Source organism: Zingiber officinale, chromosome 2A, assembly GCF_018446385.1.
Source record: "Zingiber officinale cultivar Zhangliang chromosome 2A, Zo_v1.1, whole genome shotgun sequence".
NCBI classification, from domain to species: domain Eukaryota; kingdom Viridiplantae; phylum Streptophyta; class Magnoliopsida; order Zingiberales; family Zingiberaceae; genus Zingiber; species Zingiber officinale.
Genome location: NC_055988.1, coordinates 1,282,687 through 1,304,705, shown reverse-complemented (window position 1 = coordinate 1,304,705; position 22,019 = coordinate 1,282,687). Strand labels below are relative to the sequence as shown.

The 22,019-nt window shown below is 38.3% G+C and overlaps 1 protein-coding gene across 1 annotated transcript; it reads left to right on the top strand.

The window, feature by feature from the left end:
* The first annotated feature begins 20,115 nt into the window (after positions 1-20,115).
* LOC122040366 (chaperone protein dnaJ 20, chloroplastic-like) lies at positions 20,116-20,652 on the top strand. Its single transcript, XM_042599683.1, has one exon. It carries the CDS (start codon positions 20,116-20,118, stop codon positions 20,650-20,652), a length of 537 nt encoding a protein of 178 aa, XP_042455617.1.
* Positions 20,653-22,019: the final 1,367 nt, after the last annotated feature.

Here is a 22,019-nt window from a genome sequence, read left to right as displayed (position 1 = left end):
CCCAAGCTTGATTGGCCGGCCATATTAAAAGGGAATTTATTTTTTAATTAAAATTATTTCTTATGTGGATATCATGGTTTTAAAATAGAGTTTAAAATTTAAATATTTCTTTTTATAGCTTTCTACAAAAGATTAAGAAAAGATTTGAAATCTTTCCTTATTTGTAGATTGAAAAGAAATTTTAATTTTGAGAAAATTTTCCTTTTTAATCATGATCATAATTTAAAATAGAGTTTTAAAAATTAAATATTCTCTTTTATTAGTTTCTACAAAAGATTAAGAAAAGATTTGATATCTTTCCTTATTTGTAGATTGAAAAGAGATTTTAATTTTTAGAGATAACTTTCCTTTTTGAAAATTATCCACATGTTTAAAAGAAAGATTTTAATTTATAAAATTTCCTTTTTATAACCCACCATGAAGGGAAAAATTATTAGAGAAATTTTTATAAATTTCCGGAAACAAATTAGGAAGTTTTAATTTTTGTTTTAATTAAAACTCTCCTTGTTTTGGGGAGAAAAGTGGCCGGCCAAATAATTTGGAAAAGAGAAAATTATTTTTAATTAAATAAATTTTCCTTTTCATGGCAAAAGAATTAAGGAAGTTTTTATTAAAATTTCCTTATTTGCCAAGACCAAGGATTATAAAAGAGGGGGTAGAGGTGTCTTCTTGGTAAACAACTATATTCTTTTCTTCCTCTCTTTTTCTCCTTGGTGTGGCCGGTCATTAGAGGTTCTCCCTCTCCTCTTCTCTTCTTCTCTAGTGGCCGGTTTTATCCCCTCTTGGAGCTCTTGATGGTGGCCGGTTCAAGCTAGGAGAAGAAGGAGAGAAAGGAGGTTTAGTTTCTTGCATCCCTTGGAGCTTGGTGGTGGTGGCCGGACCTCTACTTCTCATGGAGAATTCTTGGTGGCCGAATCTAGCTTGGAGAAGAAGGAGCTTGGTGTTTCTCGTCTCGGTAGATCGTTGCACACACAACGTCCGAGATAAGAAGAGGAATACGGTAGAAGATCAAGAGGTTATTTTGCTTACAAAGAAAGGCATAACTAGTAATTATTTTCCGCATCATACTAGTTTTCTTTATATAGTTATTTATGGAAATACCAAACACAAGAGGCATATGATTCTAGAGTTTTCAAAATAGTTTTTTTTCGAGTTTGTGTTTTCTTCTTTTTCTAATTTGTGATTCGATTGTTCTTTTTTGTTAACCTAGAGTTATTTAAGGAAATAAATATTAGCTTTCCTTAAAAGGGTTTGCCTAGGCGATTGTGGTTGCTCCCATATCCAAGAAGGTCATGTGCCTCGCCATGCAGTCCTGGAAGCCAATTTTGGAAATTAATATTTATGGAATTAATAACTTAGGTAGATTTGAATCAATAGTGTTAAGTTTCGCTTGCGATTCAAATCTAAACTATTAAGAACAGATAAGTTAAATTTGGAATCAATGATGTTAAGTTCCGTCTGCGATTCCTAATTTAATTTCTAAAGAACACAATAAGTTATTTAAGGAAAGGTTCGACACTTGTACAAAAAAATTTTGTACAGTGGAACTGGTACGATTTTCTTAGGACTAACCAACAGATGGAGCATCCGAGGGACCATGGACAACGCAGCAATGACAAAGGCCGAGGGAAGCGACTTTGAGGCATGCGCGAAGGATAGCATTAGGGACGAGTCACGGACTTGAATGCATCCGAGGAACAAGAGCCAAAGGAATTAGGCTTGAAGGCAAGAGGTCAAGGCTGTAAAGAAGCGTCAAATGAGTCGTAAGGGTGAGGGTCCGAGTGTTGAGAGATTGTACTCGGGTACCAGTAGACCGGCGGTTCCATTAGTTGTCTGGTGTAGTCGACTGGACAGTCGACTGAGAGCGAACAGAATACTTCTGTTCACTCGGCCAGTGTGGAGCAGTCGACTGGTATCGAGCTGTTAGGATGTAACGGTCGAATCTCCACAGAGGGCAGTCGACTGATGGTTTTGGCAGTCGACTAGTAGGTGGGGGTTTCCAACCCGTGGTCTATAACCAAGGCTTGGGAGCTTGGTTATAGTTGATGAAATTAGACTTGGTTAAAGTCTAATTAGTAGTCTACTAATGCTCAAGATTTCCTTTGTGTTCAAGAGGTCTTGGTGAGTTTGTGGTGAGGTTTCTCCACCCATAAGAAGGTTTGAACTAGCCGGAGTTTCCGGAGACTAATCCACCGACAGATTGAGGAATCGTCCACCTCACGGACAGCCGTGGAGTAGGAGCAAGTTATCTCCGAACCACGTTATATCGATGTGTATTGGTTTGCATTCTTTCCTTTAGTATTTAGCTTTCGTATTTGTGATTGTATTCTTGTATTTCTGCTTGCGCACTAACAAATACATAGGAAGCTATTGATTTGGGGGCCCCATCTATCCAACCCCCCTTCTAGTCGGCCCTCTGATCTCCTACAAGTGGTATCAGAGCGAGGTCGCTCTCCGTCGGACTAACCACCGAGGAAGCTAAAAAGATGACCGACTTGATAGAACTACCGAAGTTCGAAGGAGGAAGCTTATGGGGCATCACCTTTTGGATGGTGAAGACGAAGAACTTCTTCGAGGCGAATTGGGACACAATGATGGTGGTGGAAGAGTCATTTGAAGTCTTGAAGGACAAAAAAGGGAAAAAGCTCCGACTACGATATTGGACGGAGGAGCAAATCACACAGGTAAATACAAATTCAAAGGTAATATCAATTTTAATTGATAATTTTTCTAATGATGTGATGAGTCGTGTAGGTGAATATAAGAATGCTCACGATTTGTGGAGCAAAATAAAGAAGGTTCAATTGGAAGAACTTATGCCTACACAAGAAGAAGAAGAGCCCAAGGAAATGGGTTCAATTGCTCAAGGAGTGGAGGTGGAGCAACCGGAAGTTGAGTCATGTTCAACATTCGAGGAGGAGAAGGAGGATGAGGGGGTTGAAGTAGAGTCCAAGATAAGTGAAGAAGATGTCTTGGAGGTCAACTTAGTGAGCGTCTCCACCGAAGTCAAGTCAAAGGACCACATCATTTACTTCGGTTGCAATGATAAGGGACACTATAAGAGTAGGTGTCCAATGGGTAAAAAAGAGGTAACTCTCAAACCTACTCAAATTATTTTATATACTAATGTGGGTTATAGGAATGATTATGCCAAGAAGAAGAAGGAGAAGAAATGGCACATAGTGTGCTTCACGTGTGGTGAGCGGGGTCACTACCACACCAAATGCCCCAAGAAGAGGGAGATTAAGAAGCTTGAGCATTTGAAGAAATGGGAGAAGAAGAAGAGGAGCTGAAATCAAGGGGGGACTTCAAGGGTAAGGGAGGTATACCCTAACTTGAATTGTAATTATAATTCTTATACTCCCATGCATACTAGAAATAATTTTCATTATTTACCCATGCAAAATTTCGGATTTAGATATCATGGTAGGAATAGGGTAAATATAGATCATAACCCTAGGAGACTCATTCATAATAAATCTAGAAATGGTAGACCTAAGGAGAACCAAGGCATTAATCCCAAGAAGGGAAGACACATGCCTAGGAAAGGTAGGTCTAGGAATGTCCATGGTGGGTGTGTTGACTTTAGGTTTAGGAACCTAGAAAGGGAGAATCCAGCTTTAAAGACAAAGCTTGATCGTTTGGAGAAAACCCTAGAAAGATTCAATGTTGGATCTAAGGGTTTAGGTATGGTGTTGGGTAGCCAAAGACCCAACAATGATATATCGGGTCTAGGATACCAATGTAGTGTCTTCAATGCTAAGTGGAAGTCTTATGCTAGGATTGCATATGACTATAGCAAGGAGAAGCCAATAAAATACAAGAGAAAGTCATTTAAAGGTAAGGTTAAGTTAACTAAGGACAAGGTGTCCAAGGTTAAGAAGGTTAAGTTTGTAGGTCAAGTGTCACCAGAGGTGCACCGATGTGGCCTAGCCATTGTGGATGAGTCACCTAAGGAGGTGGCTAAGGTTAAGAGCTCTAGGGGGAGTTCAAAGAGTCAAATTGGAACTTATGGCCAATGGATCTCAAGTAGATTTTACTTGGGAGTCTAGATTGGGTCATGGAATGTGCCAACTAGGTTGGAGACGGATTTGAGTATCAACCTTAGGAAATTGACACAATTGGTTTGTGTTTCATGCAAGGAAATATGACATTAGGGTCATATAGCATGATAATTGGTTTTGGATGTATAGATGTCATATAAACCAATGCTAGGGATGCATTGTGGGTTAGTATGGGCAAATACATTAAGAGGAAACCAAAAGTAGAACTTTAAGTCAAGGTTCAATTGAACCATTTAACTAGTTTTGAGTTTTATGTCAATCTTGGGATTGGTGATAGATACATTTTTGAATATATTTTTCTCAAGTATACATGGGTAAAACAGACCTCTCTATAAAATTTAGGAATTTTTGGAGGTCTGTAAAATTTCTGGTGCATTTCTGAAATTGGGTCAGAAATATAAGATAGACTAGAATTAGGGTGCCAGTCGACTGGTACAGTTATTAGTCGACCGGTAACAGTGAATATCGAATATAGAATAGTTCTGTGTTGTTTCGATAAGGGCAGTCGACTGATACCAGTCTGAAACTATTTTTCAGCGTTGATTTTGACTGGGTCAGCTCATATATGTGTATGAGATACATGGGGGGGTTGAATACATGAGTTTAGGGTCAATTTGGATGACAAGTTTTTGGGATATTGTTGGAGAACTTTTTGGATGTTAGGCAAAGGGGGAGAAGTAAGGTTTAGTTGGAAAATTTTGAAAATACCTTTGCGATAGTAAAAATCCTAGCTCCGGAGCTTAGGTGTAGAGGAAGCCTTGTGATAGGTTCTTAAATAACCTTGTGATGTAAATTCCTAGCTCAATGGGGAGCATAAGTGTAGGGGGAGCCTTGGGATAGGTTTCAATGCATGTTTGCATTTTTGTTTTGGCGGTGTAAGTCCAAGTGTGTAGCCTTGGCAACATAAGTCCAGTCGGCGGTGTAAGTCCAAGTGTGTAGCCTTGCCGGCGTAAGTCCATTCGGCAGTATAAGTCCATTCGTTTTTAGCATGTTTATTTTCTATTTGTTTTCCCTAACTTAAACATACTGCCAAATATTAAAAAGGGAGAGATTGTTGGAGCAATCTCAATGGTCCGTACGACCATATGTTTGTTGGGACCAAATATGTAGCTAGAGAGGGGGTGAATAGCTCGGCGCGTGCTTGGTGCTTGACATTGCTTGTTTCTTCAAAGATGTGCAGCGGAAATACAAAGAAACAAAATACACAACGCTAACAAATGGATTTTACTTGGTATCCACCTCACAAGAGGTGACTAATCCAAGGATCCACACACTCACGTACCCTCCACTATGAAAACCCTCCTTTATGGTAACTACCAAAGGCGGAGAAGTCCTACAAGTTCACACTACAAGAAGAAAAGGAAAGGGAAACAAAATACAGCACAAGCTTACAATAAAACCCTAACCCTAGCTTTCTTCTTCAGCTGTAGATCCGCCTCTTGACTTGGAAAACCTCCAAGAACCTTTAAGAACTGGCGATCTGAACTTTGTGGAGAAGTTGTGGGAGCACTGTGATGATCGGAGATGAATCGGTGAAGTTCTACCGAAGAAGACACACGCTAACAGCTATATCCTGCGCCAACGGTCGAATCCCGATCGATTGGATTGCTCTCAATCGATCGGGGAGGCTTTGGATCGATCAATCGATCGATCCAGAGCGCCTCTGTGCTTTCTGGAATAGCCTGGATCGATCGACTAATCGATCCAAGGCTTATCGCGCACAGACAGTAGCTCCCAATCGATCCACTGATCGATTGGGACCTCTGGATCGATCCACCGATTGATCCAGAGGGGTTCTGTTCGCGTGGACTCACCCGATCGATCGGCCGATCGATTGGACATGATCCAATCGATCGGCTAATCGATTCAAATCTGCTGGATCGATCGCTAATCGATCCAGATCTGCTGGATCAATCGGCTGATCAATCCAGATCTTGGTTTTCGCCCAAAACCAAGTCCAAAGCCCCATAAACCAACATCCAGTCAACCATGACTTGTTGGTACATAAAACCTAGCATCCGGTCACCCTTGACCAGCTAGGACTCTCTCACCAAGTGTCTGGTCAATCCCTTTGACCCACTTGGACTTTTCTCCTCTTGCCAAGTATCCGGTCAATCCCTTTGACCTACTTGGACTTCCACCAGATGTCTGGTCACCCTTGCCCCATCTGGATTTCCCTTGCCTGGCTTCACTCACCAGGACTTTCCCAATTGCCTAGCTTCACTCACTAGGTCTTTCACATGGCTTCACTCACCAGGATTTTCCATCTGCCTGGCTTCACTCACCAGAACTTCCTTCTGCCTGGCTTCACTCACCAAGACTCCCTTTGCCTAACCTCCAAGTTAGGACTTTCACCTGGCTTCACTCACCAGGATTTTCCAGTCAAGTATCCGGTCAATCCTTGACCTACTTGACTCTCCATCACAACTAGTCAACCTTGACCACACGAGAATTGTATCAACAATCTCCCCAAATGAACAACTGCACCTGCATTGTCCATATCATCTACACCCAATATATTATCAAACATCAAAACTCAAACCAAGACTCACGCTTGGTCAACCAGGTCAACCTTGACCTAAAGGATATTGCACCAACAATCTCCCCCTTTTTGATGTTTGACAATACCTCTTGTTAAGTTAGGAAATTAGGTTAATCCCATAGCCTCAATTCCCTTCATGCCAATATATATGAATGATGGTTCCCTTCATTCTCCTCCTTTTCTATAGAGCAAACTCCCTCTTTAGGTACTGAAGGCCTAACTTAACCATGCATTCTCCCCCTATTGGCACACATCACAAACATGCCCTCATCTTTGGGCACACATCAAGAACAAACTCTCCCCCTGAAGAGTTACCCAACGTTGTTTACAACTTCAATCGTTGCTCACAACATAATAATGAAGGTCTCATACATTTCATTATCATCAATTGCTCATTCGTGAGTAAACACCACTTGAGTAATGAAGATATCTACTCTCCATTATATTCTAATGCCCAACCTTGAGCATTTTCTCTAAAAGAAGGTTAACCACCTTCCAAGATGTATGAAAAATAATTTTCATGTACTTAAAGAGTACCTCCCCTTAAAGACATGGTCGTACCTTCTGTCATTGCACCAATAATGACTTGGAATCCCTAAACCTTTAGGAAACCCAAATTTAGAAGTTTTGAGGTTCATAAATTCAATAATGAAACCAAACCTCAACCTAAACTTCAATTTAGTCTTCCTCAACCAATCCATCCTTGTCTTCAACATGAAAACACCCTTTTTATGTATACAAATGTATTTTGAGGGGTTAGGAATGGTTTCCTAGACTAAACTTGGTTTGGAATGCTGAAATCAGGCTTTCCCATCCAAAATCAGCATCTTCAATTGATTGGAGTTGGGTCCCAATCGATTGGACTGTCTTGAATCGATCCACTGATCGATTCAGCCAGTCTGGATCGATCCACTGATCGATTCAGCCAGTCTGGATCGATCCACTGATCGATTCAGCCAGTCTGGATCGATCGACTGATCGATCTAGCGAGCTTCTGCTCGCGAGATTTGCCTTCTCAATCGATCGCTCGATCGATTGAGGCACTCCAATCGATCGGGTGATCGATTGGAGTTCTGATAGTTGCTGAAATTTCATTTCAGACAACTTCAGAAACCCCTAGAAAATTCTATAAAAATTCAAAAATTGTGAAAATTTGTGTAGACACTATTTAGGGCATATATTATCATGGAAAAATATTTTTATAAGAAAATACTTCATATTTTCAAAAATTGACACAAACTAGAGAACTTGCAAAAACTTTAGTGTTTTCCTCTAGTTTGTGCTCAACTATTCAATGATGATCATTATCAAAAGATAGTCTTCATCAAGGTTTTCCAAAAATATTTTAAAATGATTTTCAAAACCAATATCCCACCATGTTCCTTAGGCTTAATGCACATGACTTGTACATTAGCTTTCCCAATGATGGGAAAACACATAACTATGTGTTTTGATGAACTTAAAACTCAAAAGAATGCACTAAATCAACATCTTGAGTTTTGTTTATCATCCTAACATCTCACTTGTATCTAATGTGCACTAAAACACATACAAGTCACCTTATGGATCTTTGTGAGATGTAAAGTTTGGTTTTGCCCTAATCTAGGGATCATGCATATCTATCTAGGCATTTTTGAATAATAGATATCCACTAAGGATGTTACTTGTTAATTAATGCCATTAGTCCTTAATCAACAAGGAATTAAAAAATAATGCATGAAATGATGTTATGACATACATCAAAAAGAAATAATTTTCAAAAGAAAATTTTCTTATAACTACATGATGTATGCATGGCATGACATAGTATTTTTGTGTTTTTCATAATAATGCATGAGTGCAAATACAAATAAATAAATATGATGTCATGGCATATAATGAGCAAGCAAAGCATGGCAAGTTAGCATAGATAAAATACCTAGATTACCTACCTAAGTATCCTTAAACCTTAGCTAAGTTAAAAATTAAACCCTAGATTGCCCACTGTTTCCCAAGAAAATGTCAAAAACCCAAATTTGACATTTCTTTTTGCTTTTCCTAATTTGTGTCAATTTAAATTAAGCATATTGCTCAAATTTTTGGCACAATTTACTCTTTTAAAGAGTAATCACTTGAATTAAGGCTTAAATTTGCCTTTAACTTCCTAAGAGCATACCAACATCCCAACTTGGTAGTTCTTATGATTTTCTCAAATTGTGTCATTTAAAATTCATTCAATTTCTCAAAATATGACACATTTTACTCTTTCCAAGAGTAAACCATAAATCCATTTCATTTCCAAAGGTTAATAATAACCTTGAAAATACTCCTTGAGTGTCAACTTCTTCATGAGTAGGTTAACTACCCTTTCACTTATAGTTGACACTTTCTAACCCATCTATGGGGTAGAGAAGATGCTCCTATGAACCCAAAACCTATTGGTGCTCCTTGGATGCTCTAGGTACTCACTAAGGATAACTTCCCTAGATACCTTCCTAGTGACCTTGTTTGCCTTCTTAGAAGCCTTGGTCACCTTTTCTAGGTCAACCCTAGGGATTGCTTCCCTTGTGACCTTCTTTGTGACTTTCTTAGAAGTCTTAGTCACATTTGTTGCAAAAATACTCTTAGGGATGACCTCCCTAGTATTCTTGACTTGACCACTAGACCTAGGTTTTGTTCCATAACTATATGGAACTCTATGATAAGTAGGTACATCCTTTTTAGTTTTAGGTTTGTATCCCAAACCTCTATGGCCCTTGGATGACCCTTGTTGTCCTAAACCTAGATTTTGCTCATTTTGCCCTTTAAGGATATTTTCCATCCTTTTTAAGGTCTTTTCTAGTTTGTCAAGTCTTGACCTCAAGACTTGATTCTCCATCACTAAGTCCTTAGTTTTTGGTTTTCCATTAAGTCCATGAGCATTTTGGTTTCTAGGCATGTAGCTAAAATCCTTGGAGTTCTTGCCTAAAATTCCATCTACCTTCCTAACCCTAGGTGTGGTAGTTTTAGCATGGAGAGCCATGTGTTTTTCTTTAATTTTATCATGTTCTCTATTCTTATGGTAAATAGCATTAAAATGATATAAATTAGAACTAACATGCTTTTTACCATTATTTAAAGGGGTAGGCTCAATAAATGTTACCTTCCTTTTTACCTTGGTGGCTCCCCCTTGAGTTGAGCTTCCTCCTTGAGCCTTGACCGCTTTCTTCCCCTTGGGACATTGACTCCGATAATGTCCCTTTTGATTGCAAGAGAAGCACACAATATGCTCCTTGCTCTTCTTTGTTCCGGGAGCGGTCTCCTTGGGCTTCTCCTTGCCCTTTGTTGTCACTTGGCCCTTCTTTTTGGCCAATTTGGGGCATTTACTTTTGTAATGCCCTTTTTCCCTACACTCAAAGCAAATGATATGATTTTTGTTATTTTCTATTGAAATTGTTATACCTTTGCTTGTAGGGGTGACATTTTCTCCTTTTGATTTTGATGTAGATGCTTCCTCCTCGTTCGACATTGATGCTCCTCCAATTGAGTTAGCTTGACTTGCGGAGGTGGAAGCTTCTTCATCCTCTTCTTCTTTTGACCCGGATGTGGAGGCTTCTTCTTGCTCCTGATCCGGTGTCAATGAAAATTCCTCCCCCTCAATCCTAGAGGTGGAGGCTTCATCATCTTATACATGGAACAAGGAGTATGCTCCCTCCTTGTTCCCTTCATTGCATTCCCTCGAAGAATAAGCTTCTTCTTGGACTTCTTCTTCGGAAGTTGAGCATCTCTCAACTTCGGAGTCCTCCTCTTGGTCTTGCTTCAATGAGTCGCCCTCTTTGGATTCCTCTTGATTTGGTACAGTGGAGGGGATCTCATGGATTGATGTCAATTTGCTCCAAAGCTCCTTGGCATCCTTGAACTCTCCAATTTTGCATAGAATTGTGCTAGGCAATAAATTAATCAATAATTTGGTTAACTTGTCATTTGCTTCGCACCTTTGGACTTGCTCCGGGCTCCATTTGCTTCTCTTGAGCACTTTGCCCTTTGAATTTGTTGGAGCTTCGAAGCCTTCCATAAGAGCAAACCATTGCTCTATCTCCACCATCAAGAAGTTTTCGATCCTTGATCTCCAAAGATCGAAGCTTGTCATTGTGAATGGTGGAGGCACCCTTGTGTCAAATCCAAGTCCATCTTGGAATTGCATCTTGAAGTTGAGCTTCTTGAATTCTTTGACTTTGATAATTTACTCCAATTTCTTCACCCTCTAGCTCTTCTTGTTATGTTTTCCCCTTCCGACGATAATTCCGGTGAAGAGCGGCCTCGCTCTGATACCACTTGTTGGGACCAAATATGTATCTAGAGGGGGGTGAATAGCTCGGCGTGTGCTCGATGCTTGACGTTGCTTGTTTCTTCAAAGATGTGCAGCGGAAATACAAAGCAACAAAATACACAACGCTAACAAATGGATTTTACTTGGTATCCACCTCACAAGAGGTGACTAATCCAAGGATCCACACACTCACGCACCCTCCACTATGAAAACCCTCTTTATGGTAACTACCAAAGGAGGAGAAGCCCTACAAGTTCACACTACAAGAAGAAACGGAAAGGGAAACAAAATACAGCACAAGCTTACAATAAAACCCTAACCCTAGCTTTCTTCTTCAGCTGTAGATCCACCTCTTGACTTGGAAAACCTCTAAGAACCTTCAAGAACTGGCGATCTAAACTTTGTGGAAAAGCTGTGGGAGCACTGTGATGATCGGAGATGAATCAGTGAAGTTCTACCGAAGAAGACGCACGCCAACAGCTATATCCTGTGCCAACGGTCGAATCCCGATCGATTGGATTGCTCCCAATCGATCGGGGAGGCTTTGGATCGATCAATCGATCGATCCAAAGGGCCTCTGTGCTTTCTGGAATAGCCTGGATCGATCGGCTGATCGATCCAAGGCTTATCGCGCACAGACAGCAGCTCCCAATCGATCCACTGATCGATTGGGACCTCTGGATCGATTCACCGATCGATCCAGGGGGGTTCTGTTCGCGGGGACTCACCCGATCGATCGGTCGATCGATTGGGCATGATCCAATCAATCGGCTGATCGATTCAGATCTGCTGGATCGATCGGCTAATCGATCCAGATCTGCTGGATCAATCGGTTGATCAATCCAGATCTTGGTTTTCGCCCAAAACTAAGTCCAAAGCCCCATAAACCAACATCCAGTCAACCATGACTTGTTGGTACATAAAACCTAGCATCCGATCACCCTTGACCAGCTAGGACTCTCTCACCAAGTGTCTGGTCAATCCCTTTGACCCACTTGGACTTTTTTCCTCTTGCCAAGTATCCGGTCAATCCCTTTGACCTACTTGGACTTCCACTAGATGTCTGGTCAACCTTGCCCCATCTGGATTTCCCTTGCCTGGCTTCACTCACCAGGACTTTCCCAATTGCCTAGCTTCACTCACTAGGTCTTTCACATGGCTTCACTCACCAGGATTTTCCATCTGCCTGGCTTCACTCACCAGGACTTCCTTCTGTCTAGCTTCACTCACCAGGACTCCCTTTGCCTAACCTCCAAGTTAGGACTTTCACCTGGCTTCACTCACTAGGATTTTCCAGTCAAGTATCCGGTCAATCCTTGACCTACTTGACTCTCCATCACAACTGGTCAACCTTGACCACACGAGAATTGTATCAACAATCTCCCCAAATGAACAACTGCACCTGCATTGTCCATATCATCTACACCCAATATATTGTCAAACATCGAAACCCAAACCAAGACTCACGCTTGGTCAACCAGGTCAACCTTGACCTAAAGGATATTGCACCAACAATGTTTTGGTGTTTGAGCAAAGGGTTTAAGTTAGGTTAACCATTATATTTTATATGTGTATTTAAGTTGTGCAGGATTGCAGGATACACATATGACTCAGGTTGATGGCTTCGGGTCTGGTGAAGGATGGAGCATCCAAGGGACCGTGGACAAAGCAACAATGATAAGGGTTGAGGGAAGCGACTTCGAGACATACGCGAATGATGGCATTAGGGGTGAGCCGCGGGCTTTGCATCTGAGGGACGAGAGTCAAAGGAAGTAGGCTTGAAGGTAAGAGGTCAAGGCTGCAAAGAAGCGTCAAATGAGTCGTAAGGGTGAGGGTCCGAGTGCTGAGAGATTATACTCGGGTACCAGTCGACTGGTGGTTCCATCAATCGACTGGTGCAGTCGATTGGGCAGTCGACTGGGAGCGAACAGAATACTTCTGTTCGCTCGACTAGGGTGGAACAGTCGACTGGTACTTTTACCAATCGACTGGTATCGAGCTGTTGGAATGTAGCAGTCGAATCTCCACAGAGGATAGTCGACTGATAGTTTAGGCAGTCGACTAGTAGGTGGGGTTTTCCAACCCATGGTCTATATAACCAAGGCTTGGGAGCTTGGGTATAGTTGACGAAATTGGACTTGGTTAAAGTCTAATTAGTAGTCTACTAGTGCTCAAGGTTTCCCTTGTGTTCAAGAGGTCTTGGTGAGTTTGTGGTGAGATTTCTCCACCCATAAGGAGGTTTGGGCTAGTCAGAATTTCCGGGGACTAATCCATCGACGGATTGAGGGATCGTCCACCTCACGGACAGCCATGGAGTAGGAGCAAGTTATTTCTGAACCACGTTACATCGACGTATATTGGTTTGCATTCTTTCCTTTAGTATTTAGCTTTCGTATTTGTGATTGTATTCTTATATTTACGCTTGCGCACTAACAAATACGTAAGAAGCTATCGATTTGGGGGCCCCATCTATCCAACCCCCCTTCTAGCTAGCCATCTGATCCCCTATAGGATCGAGCAATCTCTGAATCATGTAAAATCAAATGTGTTAGAGTTTGTGTTCTTTCCTTGTTGTTTTCATTGGTTAAGTTTCATTTCTGCTTACGCAACTAACTATTTATAGAGAAGAATGATTTAGGGGTGACCAAGCTATTCAACCCCTCTTCTAGCTGGCCACCGTTCCTCAATAGTTACTAGAGGTGGTATAAAAAAGGGGTCCTCTCTGTTGACAACGTATGCTCTACGAACATCTGAAGCTCCTTTTCGCACACGTTCTCTACTATTTTTCATCCATTCGTCCTGTAGCATACTAACTTAAGTATCGGAGGATCATTACCAAGGATCCCTTCCCTGTTTTCTTACTGCTGATGTTTATTTGCTCATCTGAGTATATGCAAGAAAGCTTCTTGGAGGAGCAAAAAGTCTTCCACTAGTCAACAATTTAACCATTGTACTCAATACTTCATCTTTACCATTTTTAGACAGGATCATACAATAACAAAAAGAAAGGACAATCAAAATGATATTCTATTAAAAAAAAGTCAAAAAAGTACTACGACATATTTCACATATAGAAATTTCACATATCAAAAATATTCTTTTTTTTTAACATTATTGGGGTAGATACGACGTAGCTAACTGCATCTATTAAAAATATAAATGACAATTATCTTGTTGGAAATTAATGTGGTCCTTCGCGGGAGTGTCATGCGGAGTCAAGGAGTAAATATAGAAAAGGAGGTGACAATCAAAGTCAAGATTAGGAAGAGATGAAAGTCCACTAGAATGATTAACAAAACGAGCGATACGGTTCAATTTATGCATCCACCAGAGCCATTAAGTTCCTAACTAACCGAACGGGGTATGGCATCTTACCCACCGCTCGGATTAACTCATTGCTGAATCATCGATCGGGATGCGTATAGTTAAATACATTAAATAATCAAGGCCGCTTTCATTAAATATTCATCATTAGCTCATAAATGCACAAAGAATGTGAACATATAGAAGGGGCAAAGTAAATATGGGGGCAAAGTAAATATTGTGCATATTTTCTGTAGTTTCATTAAATAATCTCTTATATTTACTAAGTTACTAATTGATAATAAATGTAAATGATGGATCGGAGTACTTATTTCTAGGGGGAGTTTTGATGCAAATCTACAAAGTATGGCAGGATTGCATTTGTAGCGATCATTTATTGGCCCATTGTTCATGATATTTGCTGATTTGAGTCATTTCTGATAATGCTGAAGTTTTGATTTGATTAAAGATTTGAATGATCTTAATACCAACAGGTATCTGTATAATAATTGTTTAATTCCTATATCATCTCAACTCAAATGTATCTAATTGCTCAAGTTACAGAGGATTCTCATCTCAACAGGTATTTGTCCTCGGGACATGGTACCACGGTAGGATATTCAAGTCATCACCCAGGCATCCACGGTTCGATCCCTAACTACGACGTATTTGTAGAAATTTTCCTCCAAATGGGGAGCGCAATCAAAGGATGTTGGGCATCTGGGTTGGCTGCCACGTGTACTTCTGGATTTACCCAGATGACCAGTAGAAAACTTTCATGGGGCCCATAAATAGTCAAATGAAACTAATTAAGATTATCATTTATTTATTTGGTTAAATTGATTTAGCAAATTGGGTTCATTTGTAATTCTCATGATGATTTCTACAAGTAGTTGCATACATTTTCCTTTATCGGATTATTGAAGCTACAGATGTACTTTCTACTAATCTTATCTATTGCATTTCGTCTATCTGTTCCTGATTTGATTGTTCAAAGAATGAGTACAACAATTGATACTGCATTCTAAACTTTATTATGCTGGCAGATGGATCGTGAGAAGGTTATCAAGATGGCTGGTGCAATAAGGAATACTTTAAAAACTCAAAGTATGGTCCCGAGGTTATATCCTTCTGGCCATAGACAATACTCCAACAGAGGAATACTTTAAAACCTTAGAGTACCCCTTTTGCTTTTGTTTTTCTGGCTATCTTGTTCAAGGGTTTACAAGTTAGCATTCTTTGTCTAGCTTTCACCAACTATTTTTCTTCTTGAATCTAAATCTAGAAAGAAGAGCTCAACTACAGATGACAAAAGGTTTCAGAGCACATTGAGAAGAATTGAAGTAAATAGTATGTCTCCTATAGAAGAAGTCAACCTTTTTAAGATAATGTTGTCATCCAATTTCTCTGAATTTCAAAAATAAATAAAGATGGAAATTGATTAAACAAGTTAATGATTTTATGGATCATATAACAAAATTGTATTATGATATTCAACTCTTTTTGTTTTGGTTTTGTTTTTAGTGTAAGCTTCGAATGGTTCTCCTAAGACTAAGGCTCCATTTAGTATGCATGATAAAATAAGATTATATTTTTAAAAAGTTTTTAATCAAACGTTTGGTAGAGTTGATTGTGGATAGGATTATGGATGATTAAGAGTAGGATTCATAAGACCTTGGCCTCAAGAGAGATTATTTATCCTACTTTTAATCTTATCTTGATCAACTCAATCCTATCCTATCATGCATATCAAACGAAACCTTAGGAGATGACTACATTTATAGATTAAGGATAAATAGAAGAAGAAACTTGATTAAGTAGATTATTAATAAGTAGCCAGTAATTTATATACGTTTGACTTGACAATATGTTTAGACGTCAGTTTTTAACTCAATACGATGTCCTATAATTTTTCTTGTGAATGTTTTCTGAAAGTGTAACCTTATGATTTTTCTGATTTTAGAACTTCATGACTTACTTCCTACCATTATCAATCAGTTAGATAAGTCTTCTCATTATAAAAAGATTACATAGCTAATTTTTGTGAAATGCATCAATTGTACTTCAGAATTATATATGTCACTGGTTATAATCTTCTTTAGGTTACTTTTGTAATCTTTCAATATGCTTCATGAAATTATTTTTGTAATTTATATGAACAATGCTAAGGCGTCTTCCAATACTTGAATGCGCCTTTCATGAGGGTGCCTTCCAATGCTTGAAGGCGCCTTCTATGAGGGTGCCTTCCATCTCTTGGAAGGTGCCTCGGGTATTGTTCACTCGAGGCTTTTTGTGCTCATCTTACCCTACAAAACATGTTAGTCCATCAAACAAAGTAATAACCTGCAAAATAAGTGTTAGCATAATAATACTGAGGAGTAATTAGACTCTATCTTTCCTGAGACCAAGATCTAGTCAAGGTCTCAGTTTAGGGATCTGAAATGGACCTAAATTGGATTGACGTTTACTATCCCCTCAAACTGGATGCGTCCTCACCGAGTCACTCTCCTCCAGTGACTTACCTTTAATTTACTTACCAACTTGCAATCGGTTGATTAGCCTCATGACCCACTAGGTCATCATGCCAGTTGTTAGGTATGCATATCCAACTGGACTTCCTGTCAAATATCAGGTTGGCACAATGACCTATCTGAACTTTGCATTAGTTCTGCAGACCTAGCTGGATTTCAGCCTGGTATCAGGTCCTCTAGACTCGTCAATTCCTGGACACTTGGCAAAGCAATTTAAATCACAAAGACACCTAACTTAACTTACTTGTATTGATCAAAATCTGAATTAGACCATTAGTACAAATTGCACTAACACCTTTACTTAATCCCTTATTATTTTATGCATTTCTTTTATTTCATTTAATAGTGTGTTCTTGCTATATTAGAAAGCAAGAGAAATTACATTTTACCTTTCAGATCATCTATTTATCCCCCTCTAGCCAGTCCATCCATTCCAACATTATCCAGTGCTAAAGCTGAATTTCGAGGTATGACAAAAGGGGTGTGTGAACTCCTCTAGCTAAAGAGTCTATTAACCGAAGTGGGCTTTGCGCCTAATCACGAGATTGATTAATTTTGTGATAATAAAACAGTGATTGTTATTACTCATAATCCAGTTCAACATGATTGCATAAAGCATGTGAAAGTTGATCGTCACATTATTAAAGGAAATCTTGAAGCAAAGATAATTTGGTTTCCTTTTGTCAAATTTGAAGATCAGCTGGCAAATATACTTACAAAAACAGTATGTAGCAGGAGTTTCTTGATTCACTCTACAAGTTGGGGGGTGCGAGAGATTTACATACCAACTTAAGGGAGAGTGTTGAAGTGAGTTAAGAAATATAATCCTTGAGTTATGGTAGGATTATAACATGATAGGAATGTAATCTCTAAATTATGGTAGGATAGGTATGTAAAAGGCAACATTTGATTCCTACTGTGATTACCGTATCACTATATAATGTATATAGTTATGAGATTATCAGATTTGACATCCTAGCTAGATGTATTCCTACTGACACATGATGCTAAATGGATAGATTGTCGGATTTGGTTCCCTCATTAGCGTCTACGATGATGATGTTTTGGGCAACGAGGAAATATTATCCTAACAATTATATAATCCCTCATAAAAGGTAATGAGTAGGGATTCCGAATTCTCTTTAATGGCACCAAGTTCTACCTCTCTTCTCCATCTTCATCCTTCAACATGCCATCATAACTAAATCTAACTTGAGAATCGGAGTCGCCTTAGAGTTCATTCCCAGGCTAGTGTAACTCTTGTTTTTTAAGTGTACCTCAGGTTTTTTTCATATCCCACGATCGTCGGAAATTTTGTTTGCTAATAACTTGATCATCTATGATATTTGACCGAACCTATTGCAAAATGGGTAAAATAAACAGTGGCTCAATGAAATCAACATTTTAAGTATTTTAACTAGATTTATCACCGTTATAATTGATTGCACTTTATGAATTAAAGAATTACAATAAAACAAATGAAAAATTAAAAAAATACATAAATATTTTATGCTAGCTCTGTATTATTAATTTTAATAGCTTGATAAAGATGATATATTATTTTGTTAGATTATTAGATCTAATCAAGTTTGAGAAGATAACAACTTTGTTCGAACTTCGTTAGAATATTAATTTTGAATATTTTTACCCTTCAATTCCAAGTGACGAACTCTATGGCGTTATATTCTCGGCCGTTGGATTACTTTTCAAGGTAGTTGAAAAGTGAGTTGTTTAGTTGATAAGATCATTAATCCGTAGTGATTCATACGTCGGGTAGCATAAGCATTAGGAGTGTAAATGAATCGAGTCGAATTTGAATTTGAATTTGAGTTGGCTCGAGTTTGAAAAAATTAAAGAAGTTCAGCTCAAGCTTGAGCTCGGCTCGGATATTTAATTATGGGCTCGAGCTTAATTTGAAACAATGAATTTAAATGAAAAAAACAAACGGTGTATGTTGGGATTCGAATCTTCATTTTTAATTTTAATATTAATTATTTATAAATTCTAGTATTCATTTTTATTTTTTATTTAAAATTTATTTTCTTAATTTTTAATTATAAAATCTGCTAATTAACCAAAATTAAATACGGTTAATGTGTGAATATTATAACACTCATTCATATTATTTTGTAACACCATAAAAACTAGTGTGATCGTGCATACGCGTTGCGTGTGTAATATAATAATATATAAATTATCTGGGTCTTTAAAAATCCGAATTGTTTGGATTTTCTAGTGTCACCCTTATAAACCAAGAATTAATTATTTGGGTAAGATTCGTCTAGAGAATTCCAGCAACAAACTACTGTAACGATTTTTCCTATGCAAAAAATTATTTTAATTTAATATTATATTTATCTTAGTAAAAAAAATTAAGAAAAATATATTTTTTAACATCGTCGGCCTAAAATATTTATAGAATCTTCTTTGATCATAGTGTTGTCAATTCTAAGATATGAGACTAAAGAGAACTATATTTTTTATATAGAACAATCAGAGAAAACTAATGATGAGAAAAATTCATAATAATACCCTGTAGCTGAGTCTCGAACTCTAGATCATTGATTGTTTCGCTTATGGAATTACTAATAAATCTTGGAATTATTTTTAGTGTAAATAGAAAAAAAGACACTACCGTAAATACATTTTAGATTTTATCAAAATTAGTTAGTTAGTAAAGGAGGGGGAGATTTTTAATAAAATAGTAAGAAGTAAGATAGTAAGATCCTTTTAAAAAATAAAGTTTAAGATTAAGTACAATTTCTAAAGTAAAAAAAAAACCTTTAAATTATACATTAATAATAGGTGTCAGTATAATTGATGAAACTAGGCAATTATTTAAATAAACTATTATTTTTTTCTTCACATTTCTAGAACTGTAAAACCATACGACAAATCTATCTTCTTTCAAAAAAAAAACACAAAAATCCAAATAAATTTTTATTCTTTAATTGCTAGTAGAAGACTGTTGATGAAAGCAAAGTATGATCTAATCCTAACTAATAGTCCCATCCTCCTTTTTTCCATTTTAGTTTTTAAAATTACATTTACCACCCCCTCGTAACTTCGCCTTTGTTATTTAAATAACGGAAGGAGTTAATGGACATTACCAAAGCAAGAAGGCTTTTATTAGAAAATAAATGCATTTAACCCCTTTTCATAGTTCAAATGTTTAAAAATATCCTTATAGTTTCATCCATGTTAATTTACTACAACCGATCGTTTATAAAAGATATTGTAAAATTATAGGGAGCATTTGGAAACAAATAAAGTATGAGTTTTAAAACAAATCCTGTTTTTTTTATATTAAAAAAAACAATTCCTGCCTTTTCTGCTCTATAAATCTCCACTCTGTTTCTTGAAGCTCCACAACAACAGAGCTAATTAATGGCGATCTTGGCCGTCCCTTCTCCTTCCCTCGCCTTCAGATCCACCGTCTCCACTCCAAGAACTCCCCGGCAAGTAAGGATCTCCGCCGCCGCCCCGACTGCCGTCGCGCGGACTATGTACGACCTCCTCTCCGTGTCCCGGACCGCCGGCCCGGAGGAGATCCGCGCCGCGTACCGCCGGCTCGCACTCCGGTGGCACCCCGACACGTGCCGATCGCCGGCCGGCGAGGAGCGCCGCCGCCACGCGGAGCGCTTCATGGCTGCGCGAGAAGCCTACGAGGTGCTCTCCGACCCCTCCCGCCGCCGCAGCTACGACCTCGCCATCGCCTACGACCGCTGGGCCGCCGCCGTCGACGCGGCCGCCGCCTTCCGGCCGGAGGGCCGCGCGAGGCGGCGCGGAGGGGCGGCGTCCGGCGGCAACTGGAAGACGCAGCTGGACGGGCTCGGGGGGCGGTCCGCCGTGGCGGAGGCTGGCGGCGAGGAAACGTGGGGCGCCCGCCTGCGCCGCACTCGCCGCGCCGACTCGGTGAGTTGATGACTCGGACGGCGCTTGGATCTGGCGAATTTAGAAACAGATTTGGGTCTCCAAATATCTCGGAACACCGAATCCAACAATCCATTGAAGAATCTTTCAAATTTTCCATGGATTATGGAACTTTTTTTTTGTTGGTGTTTGTGTCACCAAACTAGATCGCCGTTAACTCTTTTTAGATTGTGAATTAGTTAAATTCTACTCCTCGATGAGCATAACTTTTGAGCTGTGCAAGAAAAAAAAAAAAGGATTATAAACTTTTATAATTAATCTTTTTCAAGTATATATTGCAAAAAGAAACAAAAAGTGACTTGATGAAGATGATATATTAACAACTTTGTGTGAACTTCGTTGGATTAATTTTGAATATTTTTTTTACCCTTCAATTCCAAGTGACGAACTCTCTGCCGTCATATCCCTGATCAAAGAACCTTCTTATAATTTAAAAAACTTATAAAAAAGTATTATAATAAATAAATGAATAAATAAAATTTCCATAGACCAATTAAGTCTGTTTAGTAATTAGCATCACTCCGACTTCTCGGTCGTTGGGTTGCTTTTAATTTTAATTATTCGAGGTGGTTGAAAAGTGAGTTGTTTAGTTGACAAAGTCATTAATCCGTTCACACATACAATCTCATTATTTTATTATTTTATTAAAAATTCTCTCCCTTCACTAACTAACTTTGGTGAAGTCTAAAATGAATTTATGTTAATATTCTTTTTTCTATTCACACTGAAAATAATTTCAAAATTTATTAGTAATTCCACAAGCGAAACAATCAGTGATCTAGAGTTCGAGACTCAGCTGCGACATATTATTATGAATTTTTCTCATCATTAATTTTCTCTGGTTGTTTTATATAAAAAATATAATTCTCTTTAGTCCCACATCCTAAAATTGACAACACTGTGATAAAAGAAGTTTTTATAAATATTTTAGGTCGACAATATTAAAAAATATACTTATCTTAATTTTTTTACTAAGATAAGTATAATATTAAATTAAATTAATTTTTTTCATAGGGAAGTCATAAAGGTGACACTCGAAAATCAAAACAATTCAGATTTTCAAAGACCCAAATAATTTACTAATGACTATTTCATTATAAAGGATCAATGTGATATATTAGGACGCGTGTGCACGATCACTAGTTATTAATTAAGAATCTATCCCCATTAATAATTAATTTTTAAAAAGTTTTAAATTAAACTATATTAATAATTATTTTCACACTAAAAATAAATTTAAGATTTGTTATTAATTTTTCTAATTATTTTTATATAAAAAATATATATTATTATGGTTCTCTTAAATTTCTATAAATATCTTGGGTTGGCAACATTAGAATCATATCTTTCTCGATTTT

Coding starts and splice junctions, on each gene's coding strand:
- LOC122040366 (XM_042599683.1), top strand. CDS start 20,116: ATGGCGATCTTGGCCGTCCCTTCTCCTTCCCTCGCCTTCAGATCCACC.